The sequence below is a fragment of the Engystomops pustulosus genome, chromosome 4 (genome assembly GCF_040894005.1).
Source record: "Engystomops pustulosus chromosome 4, aEngPut4.maternal, whole genome shotgun sequence".
Classification (NCBI taxonomy): Eukaryota; Metazoa; Chordata; class Amphibia; order Anura; family Leptodactylidae; genus Engystomops; species Engystomops pustulosus.
Genome location: NC_092414.1, coordinates 223,490,090 through 223,504,143, shown reverse-complemented (window position 1 = coordinate 223,504,143; position 14,054 = coordinate 223,490,090). Strand labels below are relative to the sequence as shown.

At 43.0% G+C, this 14,054-nt stretch overlaps 1 protein-coding gene across 1 annotated transcript; it reads right to left on the bottom strand.

The window, feature by feature from the left end:
- Window positions 1-10,717: 10,717 nt before the first annotated feature.
- LOC140128784 (olfactory receptor 5AN1-like) lies at window positions 10,718-11,473 on the bottom strand. The gene has a single exon (XM_072150486.1). It carries the CDS (start codon window positions 11,471-11,473, stop codon window positions 10,718-10,720), a length of 756 nt encoding a protein of 251 aa, XP_072006587.1.
- Window positions 11,474-14,054: the final 2,581 nt, after the last annotated feature.

The following is a 14,054-nucleotide window of genomic DNA, read 5'->3' as shown; positions in this document are numbered from 1 at the left end:
GCTTCCTTCAGCCACAAAGGGAGGAGGGTAGCCTCTACCAGGTGGTGGCCTATTTGTAGAGCACTTTACCGCTCAGGTAGAGGATCCCCTGGACTACTGGGCAGCCAAACTTGATGTAAGACCGCAACTTGCTGAGTTTTTAGTAGAGAAGTTGTCCTGCCCGGCCAGTGGTGTGGCATCATAGCGTGTGTTCAGTGCGGCAGGGGCCATCGTTACCCCAAGGAGAATCCACTTGTCCACCCATAATGTGGAGAGACTGACCTTTATCAAGATGAATCAGGCGTGGATTGGCCAGGATTTCAACACACTAATGACTGGATGCTGGCTGCTGCTAGCGGCACCTCCACACTCTTTCACTGTGCCACACTGGGGCCTACCATGTTGCTGCCACTACCAGAATTTGTCATTGTGCCACTCTCTGGCCTCATGCTGCTGCTGCCAATATCTCCACACTTTGTCTGCAGCTGCTGCCGCCACCTTCACACTCTGTCATTGTGTCACACTGTGGCCTACCATATTGCTGCTAGCTCCAGAATTTGTCCTTGTGCCACTCTCTGACCTCATGCTGCTGCCGCCACCTCCACACCCTGTCATTGTACCACTCTGTGGCCTCCTGCTGCTGCTGCTGCCACCTCCATAATTTGTCATTGTGCCACTCTGCGGCCTGCTCATGCTGCTACCAACTGACTGCTGTCTCCCTGGAACACCCTGTGATTTCCATAATGCTGTTTTCACCCTCCATCGCTCTATGACGTTGCCAATATGTTTGGTTTTCCCATTTATTTAAACTGTCAGAAGGAATGAAAATCTCCAGGATTGATAGCCAAAAGCAGGAGTGGATGCAGAACACAAAGGACATGCAAGTATCCCATTTACTGGTCATCTCTATTCTGGATCCACTCCTGTTTGTTTTTGGCTTTAGCAATAATGATGCATTATTGACCAAATTGAAAGAGGACACTGAAGGATGAAATGAAGGGCAAAATGATCAGTGACGTCAATGCAAAATTACTGCCGACATCCTCTGCACTCTTTAGGGGGGTTTTTACATGTATCCGGGTTTAACAGAACAGGTTCTGTAGTAATCTATGGAATCATCTGATGTCAGTTTAATAAGAGTGCACTCTGATGTTATAGTGGGATCTTGGCCCTCAGCTTGGTCCTTTCGAGCTGGCACAGACGTTACATTGTCAGGCTGTGTTCCCGCTTCGCTTATTTGGGGAAGTTGGCCTCGGTAAGTGCACATGGAAGTGAAGAATGAAGCGATTCTCAGAGCCGCGGCTGTCATGTGCGTGTCATACTAAAACACAGCATTGTTTGAAGACCAAACCACGCTCCCTATGCATATTTAAGCATGGCACAACGTTCTACAACACCCTACAGGCTCTCTGCAGCCAGGAAATACCTTTTCTTTAACCTGATTCACCATGATTTGATTCGGGTCCAATCGAATTTAGTCTGAAAATTTGACTCAGCTAATGGAATTTTTTGAAGATTTCGCCCATCTCTAATTAACGGATAACCCTGGTTATAATGAAGTTCTGAAAATGAAATGTCTAACCATATTTTACCCCACAAAGAGTTCAGTAAACATAGTAAAACATTGACCTGGATGAACATTATAAAAATATATTATTATTAAATTTATAAATCCAGACAATAACATATTTTTCTGTGATCTTTTCCTAATCACCCAAGGGATGAGCCCCGATGGATGTCCTCAGAGTCCTCTCATCTGGGTTATAAGAGACAGAATATGCTCCATCCTCTGCACCTCACATAATGCTCCTGGTGCTTGATGTGATCTCTGGTGTAAGTTTGATGGAGTTTTCGTCTTATCTTCATGTCACCTGCATCTTACTTGTCTTTCATATTTTCCCGTCTGCCTCTCACCTTCTTCTGTTACGCATTACTCTGAGCTTTCCTTCTATTGTCATTTACATCTTTTTCCTGTATTTCTTCCCTTCTTCTCCATCTTACTTCCGTTTCTTTCATCTTCCATCATCGTTTTCCTTTGCTTCTTCAATTCTTCTACATTGTCTCTAACCTCAAATTATTTTTATTGTTCATCTACTTTTCTCAATTTCCTAATCCACCTCTTCTTCATGATCCTCCATTTCATCTTCATTTTCTTCACGTTCTTCCTCGTACATCATGTTCTCATTGTCCTCCTGACCTTGCTATTGGTCATAAAGTAGTAGGAAATAGTCTTGTAGTAGATCTTGGCTTCTCTTTCCATTAGTTCATTAGTTCATTCATAAAATGTAAAATAAAAAAAAACGGAACCATATCATTTTACATCTACATTATGTCCATAGGAGATGGAGAAGAACAATATCACCTCAATCGTTCTCCTTGGATTTCCAGACCTGCATCGTTTCAAATTTGCCTTTTTTGTTCTTCTATTGATAATTTACTGTGGGACAATGTGTGGTAATCTCTTGGTCATCGGCCTGGTGTCCTACTTCAAGACCCTCCACACTCCTATGTACTTCTTCCTGACACAGCTCACCACCATGGACATCATACTGACCTCAGATATTGTCCCGAACACGCTTCGTGTTGTCTGGCAGAACGGTTTTTCTATGTCTTTGTTGGGTTGCTTCACACAATTGTTCTTCTTTGGTATTTCAGGAACTGCAGAATTTTTTATTTTGACAGTGATGTCTTATGACAGGTATCTGGCCATATGTTCCCCTCTCCATTATGATACTATTATGACTCCTGGACTGTGTCTGATATTCATCATTATCTCTTGGCTTATTGGCTTTTTTGCATCATTAACTCTAACAGTCTTAGCATCTCGAGTTCCTATCTGCAGGTCTAACATCATTGACCATTTCTTTTGTGAGATGAATCGTATATTAGAACTTTTATGCTCAAGTATATTCCGAATGAAGCTTCTAATTACAGTTATTAGCATCGTAGCTCTGGTCTTCCCCTTTCTCATAGTTGTCATCTCTTATATTTACATTGTCCATACAATTGTAAAGATGTCGTCCATCAGCCATAGACTGAAAGCATTCTCCACCTGTGGTTCTCATCTCACAGTGGTGTCTATATTCTATGGCACCTTAATTTTCACATATTTAATCCCAAAAAAGGAAGAAAATAATTCATTTCTGAAGTTTTTTTCCATTGTGTACACCGTCCTGACTCCATTAACCAACCCTGTCATTTACTGTTTGAGAAATCAGGACATTAAGAAAGCCTTCAGGATGATACGTCTCCCATAATAAAGCAGGTAACAGGACAACCAATCCTCATGATTCTTAACCTAGTCCTCTGGATGAAGACCCTTCCTTTTATAGTGATTACATTTTAGTTTGCATAACACAAGAGTACAATACACCAAGTCCGAGTTCTATTCCTCTACAGTCGCCAATTTACAATTTATTTATCAAATATATGACATGATAGCCAGATTTCTGTAAATGGCTCTTCTTGTAAGTCCAGGCTTACACATATAAATATGCCCTACTAAATAAAAATAAAGTTATCACTCTCCCAGGCCCAGTTGCGGGTGATAAACCCATTCACTTGTTCTCTTCTGAGGGTCCCTGGTCCCGGCTTCCAGCAATGTCTCGGACTGGGTGGGCAGCATCTTCTTCACTAGTGCCGGCTCGAGTCATGTGTTCCTCCTCTGAGTGAGTCAGGAAGGACGTCCAGCAAGCAAGAGAAGATGGTGAAGGACGTGGATCCAGACCAAAGCAAGAAAGTTGGATGCGTACACAGGATCACATAGTATAGACAAAATGTATTTATTAGTTCATAAACAAACAAAATAAACCTGCATCCAGACATCGAGGAAAACTCCTTATGAAGGGAAGTGACATAAATGTCCGTTACACTGCCCCAAAGCCCTACCAAAAAATAGATCAAAGTGACCAACCCCTTTAATTCAGAAATGGTTAGAAAATAATGTGGGCCATGTGGTCTGTCTGTGTTTTGGGACTATGGAAAAACATAGTGAAGATAAAGAAGCCCCCGCTGCCCTGCACAACAGCTGCACCGAACTGTAACCATGATAACAGATTAACGACTATTTTACGGGAAGTAGTTGTGTCTTCGGAACTGTGGTCGGTCTAAGAAATCCAGAAATCCAGCCAATAGCCAGTAAGCAGAAGGGCTGTCTCTCTCTCTCTCTCTCTCTCTCTCTGTATATATATATATATATATATATGGCTACTAAGTAGAAGAGGAAACTCTTTGGAAGCTCTGCTTTGGTTTCGATTTCTATTCCTTAACTTTGAACAATCAAAATTGAAATAAAAAATAAATATATAAGGGAATAAGATAAAATGAAAAACCTCTAATTACTATTTAACTTTTTGTTTCCTGAAACACATAAAAAAATATTATCAATAATTATGAGTATGTAATAATTATGTAAATATACAATAAGGTGAAAAGTAAAATTCAATTTCCTAAACATGAACATTACATATCACCGGAGAGTAAAGATCTTTTACAGTTAGTCTACGTGGGCTGTGCTCTCTACAACCTTAGAGGGGTTCTTCCCAGGTTGAAAAACATGGCTGCTTTCTTCCAAAAACAGCGCCACACATGACCTTGGTTTGTGCAGGTATTGCAGCTCAGCTTTATAGAAATGAACGGAGCTTACTTACAATACCATACACTACCCATGGTCAGGTGTGGCGTTGTTTTTGGAAGAAATCAGCCATGTTTTTCATCCTTGGGAGAACCCCTTTACTCTTCTGTTTTTATTTCTTTTAGCCGCAGCCCATCCATGTCACTCAATGTTATAAGAAGAATGAAAAAAGCTCAAAGAAATATCTCAATAAGTTTTATAGTCCATGTCGGTCGTGTGCTTGTAAGTGGTATAAAATCCTAGAGCTGTGACATTGACAGAAAAAACAAACAAAAAAACTATTCGAACCATATTCTTGCGGGTTTTGTTTTTGCCGGTTTCACTGTGACGGCCAAATGACACATCCACTTTACTTTTTCGGTTGATATAATCAAAATTTGTTTAGAGTCCTTTAGGTTTTAATGAATTTTTAATACATTTAAAGCCTTTTATACAATTTTTTTTTTAATTTTACCATTTTCTGACAGCAATCACTTTTTCATACTTTGGAGCTTTGCGAGATGTCATTTCTTGCAGGACAAGCTGACGTTTTCATCTCATAGTTTATACGGTTGAAAAAAGACACTTGTCCATCAAGTTCAATCAAGGAAGGGTAGGGATTGGATGAGGAAGGGATTTAGGGGAAACAATTCTATATAACATAACAATCAATGTTATTTAGGTGTAAAAAGGCATCTAGACCCTTCTTGAAGCTCTCTGCTGTCCCTGCTGTGACCAGCGCCTGAGGCAGGCTATTCCAGAGATTGACAGTTCTCATAGTACAGAAGCCCTGTCGCCTCCGGTGATTAAACCTTGATTTCTCCAAACGGAGACAGTGCCCCCTCGTCTTTTGATTTGATTTAATCTGGAACAACTTACCACCATATTTTTTGTATGGACCATTCATATATTTATATAAATTAATCATGTCCCCTCATAGTCGTCTCTTTTCCAGACTAAATAAACCTCAACATTTCAATTATTTGGGTGGTGACGACACTTGAAATGTTTATGTTTATTTGTTTTTATTTTTTTTCTAGGACACGCGGGTCATTTGAATTTTTCTTTTACTATATTTCTAGACCCTTTAGGGTACCTACAATTTACATACATAGCAACTGGTCCATATGCCCCTATGACATCACATAATGCAGCTAACACTCCCTGGCCCACAATTTGTTATAAACAGTGCAGTCTCTACTATGTGCAGTTTATCTGTGTAGTGTGCAGGGGGCAGCAGATAAATTATTTTTGGCACCCATTCCTCATGAATCTGGCGCCTTCAGCACAGCCCCGACAGAGTGACACAACTTATTTTATCACTGCTTGATAAATGCGTTGTTATGGACATCCCCGCGCTCCATGTCACGGATTATGGGTGCACCCGTGCCCCTCTTCGCAGTGCAGGTCCCACTCCCCCGGACTTACCTCTCTATGTTTCTTCTCCCGTCCAGGCTAGGCCTCGCACACGACCCCACTCCCTACGGCGCCTGCGTGGCGATTTAAAGGCCCAGTGCACAGGTGATTACCGCAGGCCACTTCATCATCCCACCATTCCCCGCCGGATCTTCAAGCCATGTGAAGTGAAAGCCCTCCTGTGTCTCCAGCGTTCCTGTATCTCTATTGTTCCTGTGCCTCCAGCGTTCCTGTGTCTCAAGCGTTCCTGTGACTCCAGAGTTCCTGTGTCTCCAGAGTTTCTGTGTCTCCAGCGTATACTGTGTCTCCAGCGTTCCTGTGTCTGCAGTGTTCCTGTATCTTTAGCGTTCCCGTTTCTCCAGCGTTCCTGTGTCTCCAGAGTTCCTGTGTTTCCAGCGTTCCTGTGTCTCCAGCGTATACTGTGTCTCCAGCGTTCCTGCGTCTCCAGTGTTCCTGTGTTTCCAGCGTTCCTGTGTCTCCACTGTTCCTGTGTCTCCAGCGTTCCTGTGTCTCCAGCGTTCCTGTGTCTCCAAGTGTTCCTGTGTCTCCAGTGTTCCTGTGTCTGCAGTGTTCCTGTATCTCTAGCGTTCCTGTGTATCCAGAGTTTCTGTGTCTCCAGCGTATCCTGTGTCTGCAGTGTTCCTGTTTCTCTAGCCTTCCTGTTTCTCCAGCGTTCCTGTGTCTCCAGCGTATCCTGTGTCTCCAGCGTTCCTATTTCTCCAGTGTTCCTGTGTCTCCAGCGTTCCTGTGTCTCCAGTGTTCCTGTGTCTCCACTGTTCCTGTGTCTGCAGTGTTCCTGTATCTTTAGCATTCCCGTTTCTCCAGCGTTCCTGTGTCTCCAGAGTTCCTGTGTTTCCAGCGTTCCTGTGTCTCCAGCGTATACTGTGTCTCCAGCGTTCCTGCGTCTCCAGTGTTCCTGTGTTTCCAGCGTTCCTGTGTCTCCACTGTTCCTGTGTCTCCAGCGTTCCTGTGTCTCCAGCGTTCCTGTGTCTCCAAGTGTTCCTGTGTCTCCAGTGTTCCTGTGTCTGCAGTGTTCCTGTATCTCTAGCGTTTCTGTGTATCCAGAGTTTCTGTGTCTCCAGCGTATCCTGTGTCTGCAGTGTTCCTGTTTCTCTAGCCTTCCTGTTTCTCCAGCGTTCCTGTGTCTCCAGCGTATCCTGTGTCTCCAGCGTTCCTATTTCTCCAGTGTTCCTGTGTCTCCAGCGTTCCTGTGTCTCCAGTGTTCCTGTGTCTCCACTGTTCCTGTGTCTCTAGCGTTCCTGTGTCTCCACTGTTCCTGTGTCTCCACTGTTCCTGTGTCTCCACTGTTCCTGTGTCTCTAGCGTTCCTGTTTCTCCAGTATTCCAGTTCCTCCTCCTGTGTTCACATGATCCTGCTCCGGCGCTCCTGTCCCGTGTGCAGGTCCGTTCCTGCGTTCCTGTCCCGTGTGCCAGTCTGTTCCTGCGTTCCTGTTCCGTGTGCCAGCTCCAGGTTCCTGAAGTGAGTCCTTGTGTTCCTTACTGCGCTGTTCTCCCACTGTCACCCCGAGTAGGGACTGTCTCCTGCATTGCTACCTTGGCTGCCACTGCGGGCTAGTCGCACCTGTGGAAGGACCTGGTTGCACCCTGCCACAGCAAGACCACCCCGGTATGCGTCGGTCTCTGGTGTAGACCCGGTGCCACTTAGACTCCAGTCCCCAGTGTCAGCTAGTACCATCTCCCGTGGGGGTCGAGAGGGTCCCCAGACTCAGAACCCTGACATGCGTCTGCACTACATGCAATTTTCCTCACAAATGTGTCTCGGAGACTTTATAAATACCTGTGCAAGCGGTTTTCTTTAAAATGGAAGTCAGAAAAAAAAAACTGGCGCTGGTGCGGTAATAAGTGTGGGCCACTGTGTATGGGGCGGGCTGAGCCTGTGAGTCTCCTCCATAAAGCCTTAACATCTGACTTACAGGCTCGTCACACCTCGTCAATGTGTTTTTTTCTGTACTGGTATTTATGGCAGAAATAATAATTTTTGTATTTTAATAGTTTTGGCACATGAGGAAACCTAACTTATGTATTTCATTTTATTTGTTTATTTTTATGTGTTTTAGAGAAAGGGGGTGATTATTTTTTTTATTTTGTAATTTTTAAAAATTTTTTTTTTTTTAAACTTTTTTTTTTTACTCTTACTTTGGTCCAGATTTATCAAAAGTATTGCAGTCTTTATGCAATGCTGTTTGCTTCACTAATGTGCACTGCTCGGAAAGTGTTCACCATTTTTTTTGGTGCATATTAGACAGTGTGCTAGAAACTACCTCAAAAGGACATTAAAACAATGCAATTTTATTAGAACAACGTTAAAAGTATAGGTAGGGCTGGCATTTTTTAAACCAAGTTGATGGGACAAACAATAACAGTTTAGAGTATAGATTCCAGCACACTTGTGGTTCTGTGTGAGGAGGACAGTGCTGTGTTAGGTTGTCATACACACATTCCTCCCATATAGCACTTTATATCCCAACCACTGTTTAGCACAGTGATGGAACCCTACATAACACTACTGGCAATAGCCCCTTAATGCCTTTATTAATGTAGAAATTAGCACTCCAGGATCTGCACCTATCGTGACCACTAGTCAGTAAGAGCCTGACGCGTTTCCCCACTTAACAGATTCAATAGCGGTTCATCAGAGGTATATATAGTAGCGACCACCTTACATTCCCCAAGCATTCAGCTTTGATATCAGCTTGCTAGCTAAACTAGAGTATATCGAGGTCAATCAGAAGCTTTATTACATGTACAATATCCAAAGACATTCAATCCAGTGCAAAGTCACCAGAAAAGTGGTGTGGACAGTAAAAGGCCAGGGCCTGTGTGTTACCTGGATGACAACTCTTGGTTTTGAACCATTAAGTCGTGTCCAGGTTCCCACAGACAAGGTAAAGCATAATGTAAAAGTTTTTTTTTACAAAATCTCTAACTTATGTGGTTAATTAAATAAATTAGATTAAACTTTACCTGGCTCCCTGCCAGCTTTCAGCTGCAAGTCCTGGGGTGATTAGGTCCATGTAGCTGAGTTCCCTTCCCTCCACTCAAGATAATCGCTCTTGATACTCCACATGTGAAATTAAATCAAGCGTCCCTCCTCCTCCCGCCACCTTCTATTCTCGCTGACCGCTGCAAGAAAAGTTTGTTCTTACGCAGTCAGCAGCTAATACTTGCCATACGCAGAGAGCAGTGAAGACGGGACAGAGCAGGAGGGACGCTTGATTTGAAATCGCACATAAAGGATTGCGTTCCTGTTTCTCCAGTATTCCAGTTCCTCCTCCTGTGTTCACATGATCCTGCTCCGGCGCTCCTGTCCCGTGTGCAAGTCCGTTCCTGCGTTCCTGTCCCATGTGGCAGTCTGTTCCTGCATTCCTGTTCCGTGTGCCAGCTCCAGGTTCCTGATGTGAGTCCTTGTGTTCCTTTCTGCGCTGTTCTTCCACTGTCACCCCGGGTAGGGACTGTCTCCTGCATTGCTACCTTGGCTGCCACTGCGGGCTAGTCGCACCTGTGGAAGGACCCGGTTGCACCCTGCCGCAGCAAGACCATCCCGGTTTGCGTCGGTCTCTGGTGTAGACCCGGTGCCACTTAGACTCCAGTCCCCCGTGTCAGCTGTGGGCCACTGTGTATGGGGCGGGCTGAGCCTGTGAGTCTCCTCCATAAAGCCTTAACATTTGACTTACAGGCTCGTCACACCCGGGGTGATTAGGTCCATGTAGCTGAATTCCTTTTCCTCCACTCAAGATAATCGCTCTTCATACTCCACATGTGAAATTAAATCAAGCGTCCCTCCTCCTCCCGCCACCTTCTATTCTCGCTGACCGCTGCAAGAAAAGTTTGTTCTTACGCAGTCAGCAGCTAATACTTGCCAGGCACAGAGAGCAGTGAAGACGGGAGGGAGCAGGAGGGACGCTTGATTTGAAACCGCACATAAAGGATGACAAGTGATTGCCCTGAGTGGAGGGAAGGAGACTTAGTTTCGTGGACCACATCCCATTACATGTCTTCTGGTCCATCCAGTCGATTCTACATTGGGATCTTAGAGTAACAAACTGTACATCCCCTGAGGAATATTTAAAGCCAATTTTGTAGCAATCTTTGATGGTATAATCTCAGAATATTTGATAAACTTACATATCCCTTAGGTCTAATAATTCTGTCTTAAGATGTTACCCTAATTTACACTCAATGGATGTAGGTATGTGACAATTTTTGAAAGGCAGGCAAACCATCCCCCCATACACAAATTTTTGTAACACACAGTCTACGAACACTAGAATGGGTGATGTTAAGTTATAAAATCTAGAAAATTTTAAAGAAAATTTTCTCAAAAACTCTCAAAACTGAATTTTGCAACTTTAATCAAGAGTTTTAAAGAAAAGCTCTTTATATCTTCTGCACCCGACACTTGTAAGTTCAATATGTTGTCCTTTTAAGCCAGTTTTCATAGAGATAGTTGCCCATACTAGGGGTCTTCTGTTAGATAAGGGGTGGTTTACGTTTAGATCGCCAGCTTCCATGAAGTATAATGGACAAAAATTTAAACTGAAAGACTGAAAATAACAATAATTTTGGAAAGGGTCTTCTAAAAGGGTTGTCTTACATGATGTTCATATCCCTATGGAAGTCAATGGTGACTACAACATGCAGGAAACTTTTGGCAAATTATTAAACAAAATAGATACAAATTGGTCCATATTTATAAAATATGGGATTTGGTGATTTTGAAAAGTGTTGTAAGAGCCCTCTTTACATCTGTGTTACTCAGACTGTATATGATGGGGTTAAGGAGAGGAGTTACTACAGTGTAGAACAGTGACAGATATGTCTTTGCATTTTGCTTCCGAGGAAATACATAGATGGTGATAAGTGATCCATAAAACAGTGAGACCACGGTGAGGTGGGCACTACAGGTGGAGAAGGTCTTCTGCCTCCCGGTCACAGAGGGGATCTTCAGTATCGTGAAGATTATATACACATAGGAGACTATTATAACAGTTACCGGGCAGATAGCAAGAAATATAACCAGAAACAGAGTCTCCAGCTTCATTATAAAAGTGTCCGAGCAGGAAAGCTCCAGCAACGGTTCCAGGTCACAGAAGAAGTGGTCAATGACGTTGCCACAGAAATCTAAATGTTTCATTGTCATCACAACCATCAACTCCATGGAGAAAATCCCCAACCAGAAAAACAGAATGGCCCTGAGACAAAATGTGAGGTCTATGACTGAGGCGTAACGTAGTGGGTTACAGATGGCCTGGTACCTGTCATAGGACATCACAGTCAGGAGAAGACACTCCGACGCCTCAGCTGCTATAAACAGATAGAACTGAACCAGGCAACCGTTAAGAGACAAAGAGGTTCCCTCATGGAGCAGGGTGTGGAGCATGTTGGGTACGATGGTGGTGGTCAGGAGGATATCTGAGATGGAGAGTTGTGTGAGGAAGAAGTACATGGGAAAGTGGAGGGATCTGCTGGAGGACACCACCACAATGATCAGGAGGTTCCCACATATGGTCACACAGTAGATGAGCAACAGCAGAAGAAAGAACAGAGAATTTAACCTTTCTAAATGATGAAATCCCAAAAGCAGAATCTCCGACCCTTCACTAACATTGTGACTTTCCGTTTTTCCAAGAAAATGTTTTCAAAGTTATTATAAACTGCAGTAGAATGAAGAGAGTTAAATTAGATACGATGATACAGATGTATTCAGAAATTATACAGGTCCAACCATATTCTGCATCAAGTGCACTATGGAGGCAGGAAGAGATTCACACAACAAGCAGCCAACATCCCAACGTCATTGGTTAGGAGCCTTACCGATTCCCTTGTTCATGAAGGACATCTACCACCAGGACGAAGGCTTTTAAACCAAGTATTGACATACTAGGGTTTGCCCCCTTTGGCAGGATCTGCTCTTCTTTTACCTTCTTATGCCCTATTTGTTTTTATAAAAAAAAATTTTTTTAAAAATTATGCAGTCTTATGGGCTCCAGATTACTTAGGGATTAATTGAGTCTATCACCCCTTAGGCTCATTTGCTAAATATTTAAAGCTTTTTATTTTTAAAATCCAGGGCTTAAGAAGCTTACAGAAGAGCGGATCCTGCCAGAGGGGGTGCGCACCAGAATGTCAGCGCATGGTTTACAATCCTTCATCCTGGTGGTAGATTTTCTTTAAAGCTATAGAAGAGCCAGGAGCAGTAGAGTCATTTAGCATGGGCTGATGCATTAGGAGGTCCCAAGAAATAACTGTGCCACCAGAAATACCAAATCAACCTGTTAGGAGGCAAAGTTTATGTACAGAGGGTTTCAGGGTCTATCAGATCCCCTACATGTATGTATCTGTTTGAGTATATAATACAACACATTCATATTGGTGCGTCCAGTGCAGAAATATCCAATGTGAGAGCTTCTCCTAACGCTTGGCTGCATGTCAATATAATTCCAATGTTCATATTTTAAGACCACAAGGTTTAAATTCTGCATTTTAAAATAAAACAATGTGATTTTAGATAAATTTGTGTTAAGATATAATTTATTATTCCTACTTCCTAAGTGTGACAATAATATTCCATTTGTACTAATATGGAGAATCCACCGTAGACGTTGTATGAGATACAATGGGATCTGTACTCACTCTCACCGGCTGCTCCTCCGGATGCAATGGGAAAAATGTGGAAATGATGTTCATGAATATAATTTGTGGCTCATATTCTTTCCTTTATAATGCAGCAGATGAAGGTTTGGACTGAAGCCATCAGATATCCGGAATTTGCCGTCTATCTCTTGAGTAATTCACTTGTTGAGTTCTAAACTCTTAATGAGGCTTTTACCTTGAGACATTTTCTTTAAGACTTTGTTCAATACATTGGAAACTTTTTGAAAGTTTTGAAACAAACTTTATCCATCGCAGTGTGACAGACACCCTTATTATTTAATACTATATTGTACACTCACCGGCCACTTTATTAGGTACACCTGTCCAACTGCTCGTTAACACTTAATTTCTAATCAGCCAATCACATGGCGACAACTCAGTGCCTTTAGGCATGTAGACATGGTCAAGACAATCTCCTGCAGTTCTCCCGAGCATCAGTATGGGGAAGAAAGGTGATTTGATGCCTTTGAACGTGGCATGGTTGTTGGTGCCAGAAGGGCTGGTCTGAGTATTTCAGAAACTGCTGATCTACTGGGATTTTCACGCACAACCATCTCTAGGGTTTACAGAGAATGGTCGGAAAAAGAAAAAACATCCAGTGAGCGGCAGTTCTGTAGGCGGAAATGCCTTGTTGATGCCAGAGGTCAGAGGAGAATGGGCAGACTGGTTCCAGCTGATAGAAAGGCAACAGTGACTCAAATCGCCACCCGTTACAACCAAGGTAGGCAGAAGAGTATCTCTGAACGCACAGTACATCGAACTTTGAGGCAGAGGGGCTACAGCAGCAGAAGACCACACCGGGTGCCACTCCTTTCAGCTAAGAACAGGAAACTGAGGCTACAATTTGTACAAGCTCATCGAAATTGGACAATAGAAGATTGGAAAAACGTTGCCTGGTCTGATGAGTCTCGATTTCTGCTGCGACATTCGGATGGTGGGGTCAGAATTTGGCGTCAACAACATGAAATCATGGATCCATCCTGCCTTGTATCAACGGTTCAGGCTGGTGGTGGTGGTGTCATGGTGTGGGGAATATTTTCTTGGGACTCATTGGGCCCCATTGGGCCCCTCGGTACCAATTGAGCATGGTCTCATTAAAGGCAAGATTCTTAAATATACTCAGGATAACAAAATAACACATTCTCTAATTGACTGTTATTACCAAAAATACAACATTTCACAGATAAAATTCCAACAATAATTTGATTGTCCCTATATTCATCTGTAACTCTTCTGACAATGGTAGGACAATTCATTCATTTCTTTTGTGAAATGACCCCTGTATTAGAGCTGTCATTTCTGAAAAAATATGTGCAGCTGTAGTCACAGGACCATCAAGCTGCTTGGAGATGGTCTTATAACCTTTACGATTT

Coding starts and splice junctions, on each gene's coding strand:
- LOC140128784 (XM_072150486.1), bottom strand. CDS start 11,473: ATGTACTTCTTCCTCACACAACTCTCCATCTCAGATATCCTCCTGACC.